The sequence below is a fragment of the Diceros bicornis genome, chromosome 18, assembly GCF_020826845.1.
Source record: "Diceros bicornis minor isolate mBicDic1 chromosome 18, mDicBic1.mat.cur, whole genome shotgun sequence".
NCBI lineage: Eukaryota > Metazoa > Chordata > Mammalia > Perissodactyla > Rhinocerotidae > Diceros > Diceros bicornis.
Window position 1 is genome coordinate 44,128,821 of NC_080757.1, and position 15,594 is coordinate 44,144,414.

Below are 15,594 nucleotides of genomic sequence, written 5' to 3' on the forward strand. Positions count from 1 at the left end.
AAATAATTTTATTGAAATTCTGCAAACATAAATCAGAGCTTTGATTCAGTTGTAAAGTGTTTGTGTGTGTGTGTGTCCTCAATTTATTTCCTTACAACAGGTTAGAGCAGAAGAAATTTGGGTTATGAATCTTCCCTACCCGAAGCAGAAATTCCTTTCAAGATAAAAACAACCAAATGTCATATGAATTTTAGTTGACCACAAACATGGGCTCAAGTACAAATGACATGAACATCAGGTGTTTATGACTGGATTTTCCACTTGTTTCAGAAAACCTGAAAACACAATTTCACAGGGAAAACTTGTTTAGTTTCGTCCACCAGACTTTGTTTAAGCCTAAGTCTTAAAAAGGAAGCAAAATAACACTAATAGTGGCTTTTTATAATACAAAGAAAGAACATCATAACAAATAGTTGAAGGTTGTGTATCAGTTCTATACCAATTTGAAATCATAAGTGTCAAATTACATACTTATTCATCAATCTCTACTAGTAACACTATGAACATCTTGGGGCCAGCCCAGTGGCCTAGCAGTTAAGTTTGTGCATTCTGCTTAGGCGGCCCCGGGTTTGCCAGTCTGGATCCTGGGTGCGGACCTACTCACTGTTCATCAAGCCATGCTGAGGCGGTGTCCCATACAGAAGAGCTACAAGTCTACAACTATGATATACAATTATGTACTGGGGCTTTGGGAAGAAAAAAGAAAAAGAGAAAGATTGGCAACAGACGTTAGCACAGAGCCACTCTTCCTCAAAAAAAAAAAAAACAACTATGAACATCTACAGCAATGGGAACACTAAAACTGTATGGCTTTTGTTCAGCTGAGGAGAAGTCTTGTTAGGAAAACAGTGTTTAAAGACCTCTTGACAATGCAGATTTTTAAAATGGCAGAAAAGGAAATAAATGTTAGTACTATTTCTTTTTAGGGGGTGAAGTTAGTTTCTTAGATATCTTTCCTTTACACCTACATAGTCCCTTGCATTAGATACTCCATAGATATTGTAAAAAATTAAAAGCTATTTGGTATAAAAGGTGTTGATCACAAGTCAATATGTATCATCTGAAGTTTAAATTAAAGCTAATTCAACCACATGGAAAAAGTGAGGCAAATAAAGTCCACTATTTGCACTACTTTTCTTTGTTTGTTTTGTTTTGTGAGGAAGATCATCCCTGAGCTAACATCCATGCCAATTCTCCTCTTTTTGCTGAGGAAGACGGGCCCTGAGCTAACATTTGCACCCATCTTCCTCCACTTTATGTGGGACGCCGCCACAGCATGGCTGGACAAGCAGTGCGGCAGTGCGCACCCAGGATCCGAACCTGGGCTGCCAGCAGTGGAGTGCTCGCACCCAACCGCTACACCATGGGGCCAGCCTCCAGAATTTTTTTTTTAATCTTTGTGCCGTGTGGAGTTGGAACATGTCATAGGAAGTTGGATTTTCTACATGCTAGAACTATGGGGGCTACTTCATTCAGCAAATATACTGAATACCTGCTATTTCTGAGGTATTAAGCTGCAGACAAAGATAATAAAGAATGACCCCCTCCTTCAAGGAATTCAGAGTCATGGAAATGGACATATTTGCAAATTAGTACAATAATGTTATTGATACTGTTGTAGAAATACATACCAGGAAACTTTTATTTTGGTAAAGTTTGATAAAGTGCATTTGACCCTTTACCATTCCTTCTCCTCTTCAAGTTTTAGTTATTACCTACAGATTGAGGACTCCCAGATTTATGTCTCATCTCTTGAAAACATCTTTCTCCCACTTTCAGATTTATGCTAACTTCCTCCACCTGGATATTTTGTCAGATCTCAAATTTAGTATTCCAAACCAAACATGCTATTTCCTCTTTCCTTCCTTCCTCCCTCCCTCCCTCCTTCCCTGCTTCTTTCTTTCCCTCCTTCCCTCCTTCTCTCCCCCTATTTATCCCAATTTCCCAGGCTTAAAACTTCAGGATTCTCTTTGATTCCCACCACTCTGCTGTGTCCTACATCAAGTCATATGCCAAATTTTGTCAGTTCTGTCCTGGCAGTATCTTTCAGTTCTCATTGCCACTACCTGCCTTCTGTTTGATCAGTCTTCCTGTTTCATATCATTCTACCCTTAAGAAACTTTCAGTGACTCTCCTTTGTCTACAGAACAAAGTAGACTTCTTAGCCTGGTCTTTAAGGTCATCCTCTTTGATCTGACCCTAAACTGGCCTTTCCAGATGTGTTCCATATACTTTAGCCAAACTGAAATATTCACCAGTTATCAGATAGTAATTTATTTTTCACTTCTCTGCTGTTGCCTTTTTTTTTTGCTTCATTGAGAGTCTTTCCTCTATCTATTTACTTATTGTTTCAATACCTGGTTCTTATGCCACTACTTTCTTCAAACTTTTTCTGATTCTGCCTTTCGAGAATGATGTGTTCTCTTTCTCCTTGAAGTAGTAGTGTATCATTTATGATACCTTCGGTTGACTTTGGTTCAAAATAGATTTACTTAGCACCTACTATATGCCAGACACTATGCTAGGGGTTAATGCTACAACTTCAAAGGAGTCAATTGCATATCCTTGAGCAGCTTGCAGGCTAATCCTTCACATGCAGTAACAGAAAATACATACAAGGTAAGGAAGTGAAAAGGTGTCAGATGTGGTCAACTTGTGGGCTGAGAGGAACAGGGGAATTTCTGGGTGGATGTTTCTCCTGGTGGGGTAGGGCATTTTAGGTAGAAGGAACAACATATGCAAATGAACAGAGAGACAGAATAGCACGGTGTGTTAGGGTGATTCAGTATTGCTTCAGCATAAAAGGTAGAGGAGGGGAGGTAGAGAGAGATATTGTGGGGGATAAGTCACGAGACTAAAGGAGGATAGAGCACAAAGAGCCTTTTATACCGTGCTGAGAAGTATGGGCTTTTTTCTGTGAGTAGTGCTAAGCCATTGAAGAGTTTTAAGAATAGCAGTGACACTGTTAAAACATAAGCTCACTCTGGCAGCTGTATCAAGTGAAGTATTTAGGGGAATAGAGTTGGTGACACAAGAGAGGGGATATAACAGTTCATATAGTATAACAATTGGTGCAGGAAATAATAAAAGCCGAACCATTAGGTTGAGTATGTTCTAGTTGTTTGGGTACATCCTATCAATGACTCTAAACCAAGGGTCGGCAGACATGGCCCATGAGCCATATCTGGCCAACCACCAATTTTTATAAATAAAGTGTTTTTGGAACACAGCCACCCCCATTCACTTATGTGTTATCTGTGGCTGCTTTCATGCTACAGTAGCAGAGTTGAGTATATTTGCAACAGAGCCTTTATGACCCACAAAGCCTAAATATTCACTGTGTGGCCCTTTACAGAAAAAGTTTGTCAACTCCTGTTCTAGCCTTTAAGTCCATGTCTTATTCACCTCTGAATCTCCCACAGTATCTCAAATAAGTCTAAATACTAAGAACATGGTAGATGTTTAGTGAATATTTTTTAAATTAGTAAACTTATAGATGTATTCTGAATCAAACTCTATTCATATAAAGTCATAATTTCCCTACATACTAGAAGTGACTTTGTTCTAGCGCGAGAATGCCATACAGGAGGAAGCCACTTTGGACAGTGTGGTAAGAAAAACCTCTTTAAAATACTGGAGACCTGGCAGGAGCAGGCTACTAGTACTACTGCATTTAAAAAAAAAAAAAAAAAGAATGCCAAAGTTCTGGATAGTATAGGAATATAGTATTGGGTTCCTTATAGAATGGATCCTCTCATTTCATTCATTCATTCTTTCTCCTTGCCATGAGAAATGTCTTTGTAAGAAGTGATGGTGACTTCCAGAAAAACTGTGTAAATGATGTGAAAATTGCTCCTCACCATCCTGATCTTTCACCTCAGACCACATCAGTGTTTTTGATATAATCCACAATAAATAGTTTATTAGTTATCAGATTTTTCATATGCATTAGCCACCAGATTTTTCTCTTATTAGTCATTTGTCATCTTTACCACGATAATCTTATCCCAAAATGCCTCTAAGCCATTGCTTCACTTAGAAACATACTTTCTTTAAGCACGTATTGGGTTTATCTGCACATGAGACAATGAGGAATGGTGGAAAGATCACAGAGTTCACAGTCAGAAAGGGTGGTTATGCACTATAATTATTTCACTTTTTTGTTTCTGATCTGTCAGGGAGAAATAACTATCCATTTCATTGGGTTTTTATGAAAATGAATTTAAATACTGTATGTGGAAGTGCCTTACAAACTATATAAATGTTAGTCATTTCCATTTTTGTTATTATTGGCTGATTTGAGAGGATGCCATATACATCCTTTTCCATATCTGAGTTTCTAATTTTTGTTGACTATTTGCAGTTACAATTTTTTTAATTATAAAGCTGAAATGTTAATTACCACTGTACAGAATATATAATCCTTCAGATTTGCAAGTAAGAAGTAGTGCAGGGGCCTGCCCTGTGGCATAGCGGTTAAGTGCTCGCACTCTGCTGCAGGTGGCCCAGGGTTCGGATCCTGGGTGCGCACCAACGCACCGCTTGTCAGGCCATGCTGTGGCGGTGTCCCACATAAAGTGGAGGAAGATGAGCACAGACGTCAGCTCAGGGCCAGTCTTCCTCAGCAAAAAGAGGAAGATTGGCATGGATGTTAGCTCAGGGCTGATCTTCTTCACAAAAAAACAAAAAAATTCTGCAAAATCTTCTTCACGTCTGTATCAAATGGTGGCAACTTAAGGTAGATGCGTCAGTGGTTACCACGGGGCAGATGCTACCATTTAGCTTTTTTATGGTTACTCTGAAGGTTTAGCAATTGACAATTAATTCCTATTTCTTTTACCATGTCTCTTTGTCAAAAGTCAGCATTACTGTAGCTCTTGGTATGCTTGAAAGAAAGAGAAAGAATATTGGCAGAGTATTTATAGGACTGCAGACTCCTAATCTGTTAGTTGATTTTACTGACCTTTATGTGTCTATTCATAGCAGTGGACTGTGCTGCTCGCACCAGACCCTCCAGTTCAGCACCGCTGAAATTCTTAGTCTCTACAGCCAGTTCTTTAATGTCTACATCAGCAGAGAGTAACTGATGCCCTCTCATTCTTGCAGTGTGGATATGAAGGATCTGTAGTCGACCTTTCTCATCTGGTAAGCCTGATAAAATTGAAAATAAAATAGAGATTATTATAATCCTAATGCTTTTCTTATAGGTACTCAAGCATGTAAACATCTGCTTCTCATGACATACAACTTTTCTAACAAACATTGTTACATGACTTTGCTCCTGCTAATGAATTCTAAATACACTCCACATGCCCCAATCAGTAACAGATCTGCTTACCTATCTCCATTTTAACTTCCAGTCTTCCAGGTCGAAGGAGAGCCTCATCTATCAGATCTGGCCTGTTGGTCATTCCTGAGCACAGATGTTAAAACAAAACAACACACCAATCATCAGAGTTCAAAAATAAGATAAAATGTCCCTTAAGTATATGTAAGAATAATAATTTCCCTGACAAGCTAAGAGGACATTTTATAAAAGTCAAATAGAAAACCAATTATTCTCAAGTAAAAATATCATTTGTTCTTGATCTGTTCTAACAAAAATACTTAGGGACTTTGCTTTAGTATTTCACTACCATACAAGCCAATGGAACATAAATGTAATGAAAACTTCGAGTATTTAAAGAGAAAATTCAAGGTTCAGAGAGGGTAGGTAACCTGTCAAAGTGAGAGAGAGGCAACGTGAACATGCTCTATCTGTCTCACCCCAAAGCCCTCTCCCTTTTTCATAGGCCAATGGTTTTCAACCTTCATAGGCAGCAGAAGTTTTGTGTGCGTGGTTTTTTTTCAAAAGTCATCTTAAGAAAAACTTCAGTACATAAAACAGTTAAAAGAAGAAGTTATAATAGGGATGCATGATCTGAAGCTCACTCCCTGGCCCTCACAGACCCTGAACCACCTCTAAGGACCCCTGGAGGCCTACGGCACCCAGAATGAAAACCACTGTATCACATTGAGCTGCCTTTTTCATCTGTGAGCTATAAGCTTAAAGCCATGAGTCAGTAAAAGCCATCTTTTATTTGTTCTATAAAGGCTAGACATTAAAATAGTCAAATTCTTCAATATCACTCGATTCTAATTTGGAAACACTGGCAAAATAGGGTAATTACAACCTACACAGATCTTAATTCAGAACCTATGTGTCTAATGTTCTTGAAATCACAGTAGTTTTTTTTAAAGAAAACATACCAATGACTAAGATGTTGTTCAGTTGCTCTACCCCATCAATTTTGGACAGCAACTGGTTGACGACAGTGTCATGAACTCCTGTGCTACCAGCCATGCTCCCTCTCTGCTTGCAGATGGCATCAATTTCATCAAAGATGATGATGTGCAAACCACTGTTAGCACCAAGCTAATAAGGGAAAAAATTATATTAAAAGTCATAATTTGAATATCTTATTAAACAAACTAATCAAAAAAGCAAAACAAAGCTTTCCACAGATTGACTTTGCTCCATTTTGACTAATAAATATAGCAAGTATAATCATAGCTGCCCTCTCAAAGGTGTTAGAACTGCATTCTCAGAATTCTACAAACTGAAAAGGCATTCCAGAACCTCATATTTAATAGCCATAAAACAAAAATACATGTTATATGCTGATGAAAGTGAAGAGTCCATCAAATAACTAACTGTTCATTTACACACATTTCTTATCTCACCATTTGAAAGAAGAACTCTCATACTTATCAGATGCACTTCTTAAGTCAGTGAATGGCAATTCCCTCCCATTCTGGTGAGTTTTGGTGAAAGGACTGTCCTAGAATCAGTAGGTTTAACATTTGTTTATCATATTTTATAGCTAAATGGTAACTCCACCCAGAGGTCACCTAGGAATTGGGCAAATGGGGGAAGGAATTGAACCTGATTCATATCTAGTTATATCACATGAAAACAGATTACTTCTTAACAGTAAAGTGAGAACAGAGACGCAGTTTATAAAAAGAACACAGTAGAGGGGGTGCTGTTTCTTCTGCATAGTGATTTCTGTTTTAGTTTATTGGATATAGAGTCATCATTAAAAGAAATTAGTTTATATATTTTGAACCTTTAATAGATGCAAATCCTTTGAAATGCTAATAATTCACTAGGTTAAGTTAACATGGACCTTCTAACAATTTATATTTAGGTAATTAAGTCTCTTATTAGGAACCAAAGGGGGAAGTGCACTCTAGAAATTTTCTTTTTTTTTTAAACAAAAAACCATTAGGGATTAACAAAACAAAACAGGTGAAAATGAACATAAATTAAATATGACAACATCTGGATAATATAGGTGCAATGAGATTCAGGATTAGATATGGTTGGTATTCATTAAAACTCTGGCAAGGATATAATCTTTTTTTTTAATTTTTTTTTTTTTTTTTTACTTTATTACGTATTAGATGTTAACTGAGCAAAAGTAAAACAAATTGAAATAAGTTAAAAATAAACTATATCACATAAAGATAAATGCTGTTAATATTCTGTAGATTTATTTCTATATTTTAAATTTATTTTAATTAAAAAATCATGGGGCTGGCCCAGTGGCGGAGCAGTTAAGTCCGCGCACTCTGCTACCGTGGTCTGGGGTTTGGATCCCAGGCACGCACTGACACACCGCTTGTCAAGCCACATTGTGGCAGCATCCCATATAAAGCGGAGGAAGATGGGCACGGATGTTAGCCCAGAGCCAGTCTCCCTCAGCCAAAAGAGGAGGACTGGCGACAGATGTTATCTCAGGGCTAATCTCCCTCACAAAAAAAAAAAAAAATCTGGAACTCACTGCATCTTGTACTCTCTTGAACATTAACCGTTCTTTAAAAACAATTAAAAATTATTTTTGTTTCTAATTACAAAACACATGATCATTAGAGAAAATCTGGAAAAATACCAAAAAATGTAAAGAAATCATAGTGACCCAAAATTCAACTAGCTAGAAATAACTAATATTATTAATTTGATGCTATGTAAATAGCTTGTATCCTTTTTTTCAGTCCAGATATTATCTTAAACCCCTTCCCATGCCTATAAATACAACTATACACTATGATTTTTAATGGCTCCATAATATTTCACTGTATGACTGGTTTCACAGTTTAACTCCCCTACTCTACATCAATTCCTTACTTTCAGATATTCAATAATTTCTAAGTTTTTAGTACTACATATGTTGTTGCAATGAACATTTTTATACGCAAATCCTTGACAATATATACAGATTACTTCCTGAAGGCAAATTGCTAGGTTAAAAGGTGCCTTGAGTATTTTAAGGCCCTTGAAATAGGCTGTCGAATACTTTTCCAGAAAGGTTTTATTACTTTATTTCCCACCACAGTATATGCCAGTGCATAGCTCGATACATCCTCACAAGTAATGAATATTAGAAAATTTTAAAAAATAATTCTCAACTTGATAAATGAACAATGGAATTTCTCAGTTTTTTTTTTAAATAATTATTTATTTATTTATTTATTTATTTATGTTCCCCCCAAAGCCCCAGTAGATAGTTGTATGTCATAGCTGCACATCCTTCTAGTTGCTGTATGTGGGATGCGGCCTCAGCATGGCTGAACAAGCGGTGCGGCGGTGCGCGCGCGGGATCCAAACCCGGGCCGCCAGCAACACAGTGCACGCACTTAACCGCTAAGCCACGGGGCCGGCCCTCTCCTCTCAGTTGTTTTTAACTGGCATTTGTTTAATTACTGAAGAGGCTGGCACTTTTTAAATCATATTTTTTTTACAATTGGTAATTTTTCTCTTTTTATTTGTTCATGTCCTCTGCACATTTTTCTGTTGGGATTTAAGAATTTTTCTTATTGATTCATAAAACAATTCTTTATATATTAAGGGTATTTTTATATTTGTTATAAATATTTTATCCAAGTCTGCCATTTGTCTTTTATTTATGGTATATTTTTGATAATGGAAGGGTTTTTAAAATTTTCTCTTTACTATTTAAATAGCCAACATTATCAATTTTTATTTTTATGATGCTTTCTATTACTTTTATCCTTAAAATCCTCCCCCATTACAGATACTGATGGTCACCTACATTTTTTTCTCTTTTAAATTTTTACTTTACATATAATTCTTTAACCTATCTGGAGTTTTATTTTTTATTTTTTTTTTTAAAGATTTTATTTATTTATTTCCACCCCCCCAAAGCCCCAGTAGATAGTTGTATGTCATAGCTGCACATCCTTCCAGTTACTGTATGTGGGACGCGGCCCCAGCATGGCCGGAGAAGCGGTGCGTGCCGGGGATCCGAACCCGGGCTGCCAGCAGCGGAGCGCGTGCACTTAACCCCTAAGCCATGGGGCCAGCCCCTGGAGTTTTATTTTTGTATATGGTACAAGTGAAGTAAGAATCCAAGTAACTTTTCTTCAAATAGTTAACTAACTGATCCAATCCTAAATTATCATTTCTTCATTGACTGAGATGCCATTTTTATCGGGCTTTATATTTTTATGTATGCTAGATTATTACCAGCCTGTACTACTATAGTAGTAGGTTGGGCAAGCTCTTCCCCTCCACACATTCTTCTTCTTTTTCATGACTGTCTTGGCTATTTTCAACCATGTTTTCTTCCCAATAAACATTAGAATCATTCTACCCGAGTAAAAACAACCTCCACCAATTAAAAGCAAACAAAAAATCCAAGTTTCAATTGGAATTAGATTAAATCTCTAAATTAGTTTAGGAAGTACTATAATATCTTTTTTTTTTTAATTTTTTTTGTGAGGAAGATCAGCCCTGAGCTAACATCCATGCCAATCCTCCTCTTTTTGCTGAGGAAGACTGGCCCTGAGCTAACATCTGTGCCCATCTTCCTCCACTTTATATGGGATGCCGCCACAGCATGGCTTGATAAGTGGTGCGTCGGTGCGCGCCCAGGATCCGAACCCGGGCCGCCAGCAGCGGAGTGCCCGCACTTAACCACTACGCCACTAAGCCGGCCCCTATAATAACTTTAGAGCATATTCAGTTCTTAAGAAGAATGTCTCTCCAATTATTCAAGTCCTTTATGTCTCCCAATAAAGTTTTGTAGTTTTTGTCACATAAATTTCTTCATCAAGATTTCTAACTATTTATGTTTTTTGGTTGCAATTGTGAATGGGATTTTTCCATTATATTTCAGAAACAATATGTATGAAGAAACAACATTAATTTTTGTATATTTATGTCATATCTGGCTACTTTACTCTCTTATTTATATAAACATCTAAGTTTTCTCTTATTTATATAAACATCTAAGTTTTTTTAGTTGATTCTTTTGAATTTTCTAGGTACCCAATCTTATCATCTACAAATACAACTTTGTGTCCTCCTTACTAACAGGTGTACTCGTTTTTGTGTATGAGAATTTGTTCCTGAAGAAAGACACATAGAAGGAGAAAGAGAGGGCCTAACAGATTAGAATGTAGAAGCGTGCAGGGTCACCTGAACAAATGGCTCAGAGGCAGCCAAGGTCCTATAAGAGGGATAATAAAATTTACCCAATGTGAGAAACAGAACTTAGAGTACTATCACGACAGGGAACAAAATCCAGAAGCAGGCCTTTCTACTGAAACAGGGAAGATCACCAAAGGATTTTCAAAAGGAGAATATATATAAGATGATTTTATATCCTTTATATCCTATATCCTTTCTATATTTATCCTTTATATAAGATGATTTTAATCCTGACTTTAGGATGAAAAAGGAGAAGTATGTAGTCGGAAGGTAAGTGAGAAATAATGGTACATAAATGAGGTAAACAGAATCTGTAAGAGAGTTTTTACATACTATGTAAAACTATGCAGAGGGTTACATACTATGATCCCATTTATACGACATTCTTGAAAAGACAAAACTATAGGGAAGGATAACAGATCGGTAGTTACCAGGAATTATTAGCAAAGGGAGAATGACCATAAAGGGACAGCATGAGGCAATTTTTAGGGGTGACATAAATGTTCTGTATCTGGATTTTGGTGGTGGTTACATGAAATTATACATGTGTTAAAATTCATAAAACTGTGTACCAGAAAAGCCAATTTTACTTCTTAATAATAAGTAAAAAAACAGATAAAATATCTTATAATCTTACATTCCATTACTCATATTTGGAGTATTGTTCACTCTTTAATGCAATTCTATGCAAGACGATAGTCATGTGTTCATCAAATTATCTAAAATTTAACTAGGTTTTATTTTTTTTCCTGAACAATACTATAAATTGTTCTCCTTCTCAAATGTTTTAAAAACTAAATTCAAATCTGAAAAAATTAATTTCTCAATATTATCATATTTATTGAACAGATATCTGATGATAAATGATAGCTCGCTGCTTAAAAAAAATTCAATACCAAAAACTATTCATCTTTCTATCTGTAGAAAAGACTGAGAATGAGGAATCAGAACTACAACCTTAGCTTTGCCAAACACTTCTATATAGCAGGGTATTAATTCTTGCCATCTTCAGTCCAATACAAGGACACTCCTGTTTGTAACTGAAAAACTGAGATTCTACATCATTTTTATTATTAGTTTTTCTCTTCCACGTCGGATGGGTAATGTGCCGATACTGTAACAAAGGTTGAGGGGGGCACATCTCACGTAATAGTGTGAATACCCAATCATCATGCTTATGAACTACAAAAGGATCTACGTTATTTTTATAAGACATTTTAATTCAATGTCTACCAATACAGCATGAAACAAAAAGCTGCTATAATGTATGAATTTTTCCTGTGAATGTGCCTTACGTTGCCACTGGAATCAAGACTTCCTTCTCAGTCCAACCTCAAAAATCATCTATGTAAAAGGGAAGCCAAAGACAATAGGAATACTGTGTTTGATTAAATGATCACAGGAGCAATCTGTCCTAAACATAATTCAGTACAATTCTGACCTTTTCAGAACCTTACTAATCTTGTGACCTGTCATCAAGTCTCTTCCCCCAACCTAGTCAGTACAATAACATCAATTTTCACAGGTGTGTTACTTAAATAAGGGCAAGTTCTTATTGCAATAAATTAGGAATTAGGTAAGGAAGATGTCAAGACTAATGTTCACAGATTAACATAGCTGAATCATCAATAAACCCTTTACCAAAGAGTTCAAATTTCCACAACACAATCCTCTTCAATTCACTGGCTTCTACTCTGTTCTTACCATCTGCAAAGTCTTCCCCCATAGAAACAGAGCTGATGCTGTTGAGCCCCTGGCAACAGCCTTCGAAAACGGCTGTTCTATATTTAACTAGTTTGACCTATATGCAAGTGTTCATCTCTGTCAGCCTGGACTGTCCAGAATCACAGAGGTGATGCTTTTCTTTATTATGTAACACACACACCTTCCACGGGGTCATTAGCCGAATACACCAAGCCACTTCTGGATGTAAGGACTGAGAAAGATATAACTGCAAAGGCTGGTTATGATTAATATCTACCTAGAAAGTCTTTGCCAACTCAGTTTTATCATTAATAGTGTCATATTTAAACTGTCTGAAAGTTTAAAAACAGCACCAAAGATACTTTTGCAGCCATGTGGAAACTATCACAACAGATTTTATAAAATGCTTCTTTACAGGGCATTATAACTCACCTGCATCTAGTGTTTAGTCTTCAGTATACCATTAGGGTCCATTGGACACAATTTCAGTTTTTCAGTTTCTTTGTTGAGCAGTTTTAACTGTTTATAAAGATTGATATCTCATGACTTTTTTTTTCTTACAAGTCTTCCACAGAACAAAAAGGAAAATATATTTTAAAAAATAGACTAAAACTCCTTCTAACTTGTAATTACCATATGGGTCCACTGGATCTTTTTATAAATCTAAGACATATTACACTATTTCAATATTCTAGAAATTATGTCATCATTATTCATCAATTATTCCCAATCATGCTAAGACTGAAATAAGAAAATGCAAGAATGATGCAATTGCTTAGAAGAATGATGCAATAGTGAAATAAACATCACTACGACATCATCCTTCAGTTTTCTTATTGTGTTGCTCAAAGTATTGCATCACCATTCAAGGTATAAAAGAAGTCTGGAGACACCACCCACTATCTTTGTTGCCTGATTTTAGCTTTAACTGAACACAGTTGAGAAGTCAGATTTTTTTTATTCCCTGGCCATAATGGCAAAGAAAAGAAAATCGACAGAGGAAGATATTTCATAATTATTAGATGAATTCAAAGGTAAATGCAAAGAGTGAGATAGCAGCACGAGACTCTAATGAAGATGGTGAAGTTGATCACTGTAAGTAAAATCTCAGACTATGTGCCTTCAGATGATATCTTACATAAATTTTCTCAAACTCAAGAATGAGTGGGGCCGGCCCCGTGGCTTAGCGGTTAAGTGCACGCGCTCCGATGCTGGTGGCCCGGGTTTGGATCCCTGGTGTGTACCGATGCACTGCTTCTCCGGCCACGCTGAGGCCACGTCCCACATACAGCAACTAGAAGGATGTGCAGCTATGACATACAACTATCTACTGGGGCTTTGGGGGAAAAATAAATAAATAAAATTATTAAAAAAAAAAATGAGTGAATAATATATTTCTAAGGACAAAAAGAAAATATGGCATTTTCATCCAATTATTTATTCAACAAAAAGTCTTCACTGTGCAATATTTTGTGACAAGAAACTAGGCCACCTCATTTTTCTAAAAGGACACACAACAGTATTCTTTCATCTTTTTTTTTTTTTTTTTTGTGAGGAGATCAGCCCTGTGCTAACATCTGCCAATCCTCCTCTTTTTTTTTTTTTTTTTTGCTGAGGGAGACTGGCCCTGGGCTAACATCCGTGCCCAGCTTCCTCCACTTTATATGGGACGCTGCTACAGCATGGCTTGCCAAGCGGTGCGTTGGTGTGCGCGCACATAAGCGCTTGCGCCACCGGGCTAGCCCCTATTCTTTCATCTTTTATTTCATCTGTGCATCAAAGTTTCCTTGATATGGTTTCTAAGTAGACAGATGCTGAAGGCAGGTATCAGAGAGATGACCAGAAGAAATAGATGATAAAGACATTAAAAAATTGGATTGATTATTCTAAAAGGTGTATACAAATCTAAAAATAAAAATGTTGTGCAATTATGGAGCATCTGATGGCCATCCTCTCTTCAAGAAAATCATGAGCCAAAGATTTAAAAAAAATTCTTCAAGTATTGTGTCTTGACGATGCAAATATAAGAAGAACCAGAAGTAATGATAAGCTAGAATCTATAAGAGATGTATTCGATATTTAGAATCAGTATGTACAAGGTCATGCAAGACAACTGATGAACAGTTAGTTACATTCAGAGGTTCCTGCTAAGTTTGGTTATATAGATATACGTCTTCAAAACCAGGAAAATATGGAATAAAAATTTGGTTTGCTATATTTAAGCTCTTATTAAATAATTGCATAGTGTTTCACTTCATTCTTCCATTTGTAAGTTATTTGTAAAATAACTTAAAAATAATTTTTAAAAAGGGATTCTTTCAACCCAGATAGTAAATGGTGATGACTATTTTTCTTGGTATGTTGTATGTTAAAAAGATATTCGAAGCAGAAAATATTGTAGTATTAGGGATGACTTATAAAACTGAATTGGTTCTGGGACTGTCTGAAGAGTTGAGATCAAGTTATTGGACTTGCACCAATCCAACAGGACCCATGCCTGCTGGAACCAACGTGGTTGAGATGGCCAGAGACCTGAACATGAACATGAACAAGAACTTAATGGGATACCGGGAACCCGGGGAGAAGACTACCTTGTGTAAAACTGAAACGATTAAGCACCCAAAGAGCAGATCTGAAGCATTAAGCTTTGTTATAAAGGCAATGTTTAAAATTTATTTTTACCATCAACAAAAATATGAAAAAGTAGGAAATAGGGTAAATTAGATTTAGGTAAGCTCGCTAGATTTTTTTAAAAAAAATATTAGATGTTATTATGTTTCTGAGTGTTATTCATATTGTTCCATGGAAATCTGTTGTTCATTTTAATGTTTGTAAGATATACCGTTTCCTACTGGGGAAGAGTCAAGATGTTTCCACTTTTTCCCCATTACAAATAGTGCAGCAATCAACATCCTGGTACATGTCCTTTTGTGCACGAGTGCAAAAGTGTTTCTCCAGGATAGCTGACTTGAAGTAGAACTCATGGGTCATGGGACTTCTGCACCTTTATTTTTGTAAGATGATGTCAAATTAATCTGTAAGATATTCCCCAGTTGGTACATTCTTCTACTTTATATGTACTATGACTAGTAATGTATATGAGGCCGTTTCACCACAACCTCATCAACTTTTAGTGTTATTAGTCTTTGTAAATTTTACCAGGTTGTGTGTAAAACAATGTCTCTTATTATGCATCTTCTGAGCATCTTTTCATTTGCTTATCTTCAGTTGGGGTCTTCCTCTGAGAACTGCCTGTTCATATCCTTTGTCAGTTTTTTTTTTAAATTGTGGTGTTTGCCTTTTTCTTACTTATTACAGGGAACTTTTTATAGAAGATGCCAATTCTTTGTGGATTATATGCATTGCAAATATCTTCTCGAGTTTGAGATATTTGT

General features: G+C 36.4%; 1 protein-coding gene and 1 non-coding gene across 2 annotated transcripts in view; both read right to left on the minus strand.

The window, feature by feature from the left end:
- Positions 1–15,594, minus strand: part of NSF (N-ethylmaleimide sensitive factor, vesicle fusing ATPase) — a 145,799-nt gene that overhangs the window by 50,463 nt on the left and 79,742 nt on the right. The window contains exons 10-12 of the mRNA XM_058561264.1: positions 6,250–6,415; positions 5,339–5,413; positions 4,964–5,151 (exon numbers count right to left, since the gene is read on the minus strand). Coding sequence (XP_058417247.1) covers positions 4,964–5,151; positions 5,339–5,413; positions 6,250–6,415 — 429 coding nt within the window. The remainder of the gene's footprint in view (positions 1–4,963; positions 5,152–5,338; positions 5,414–6,249; positions 6,416–15,594) is intronic.
- LOC131418002 (small nucleolar RNA U13) lies at positions 11,586–11,689 on the minus strand. Its single transcript, XR_009222799.1, has one exon. It is a non-coding gene; the product is annotated as a small nucleolar RNA U13 (small nucleolar RNA).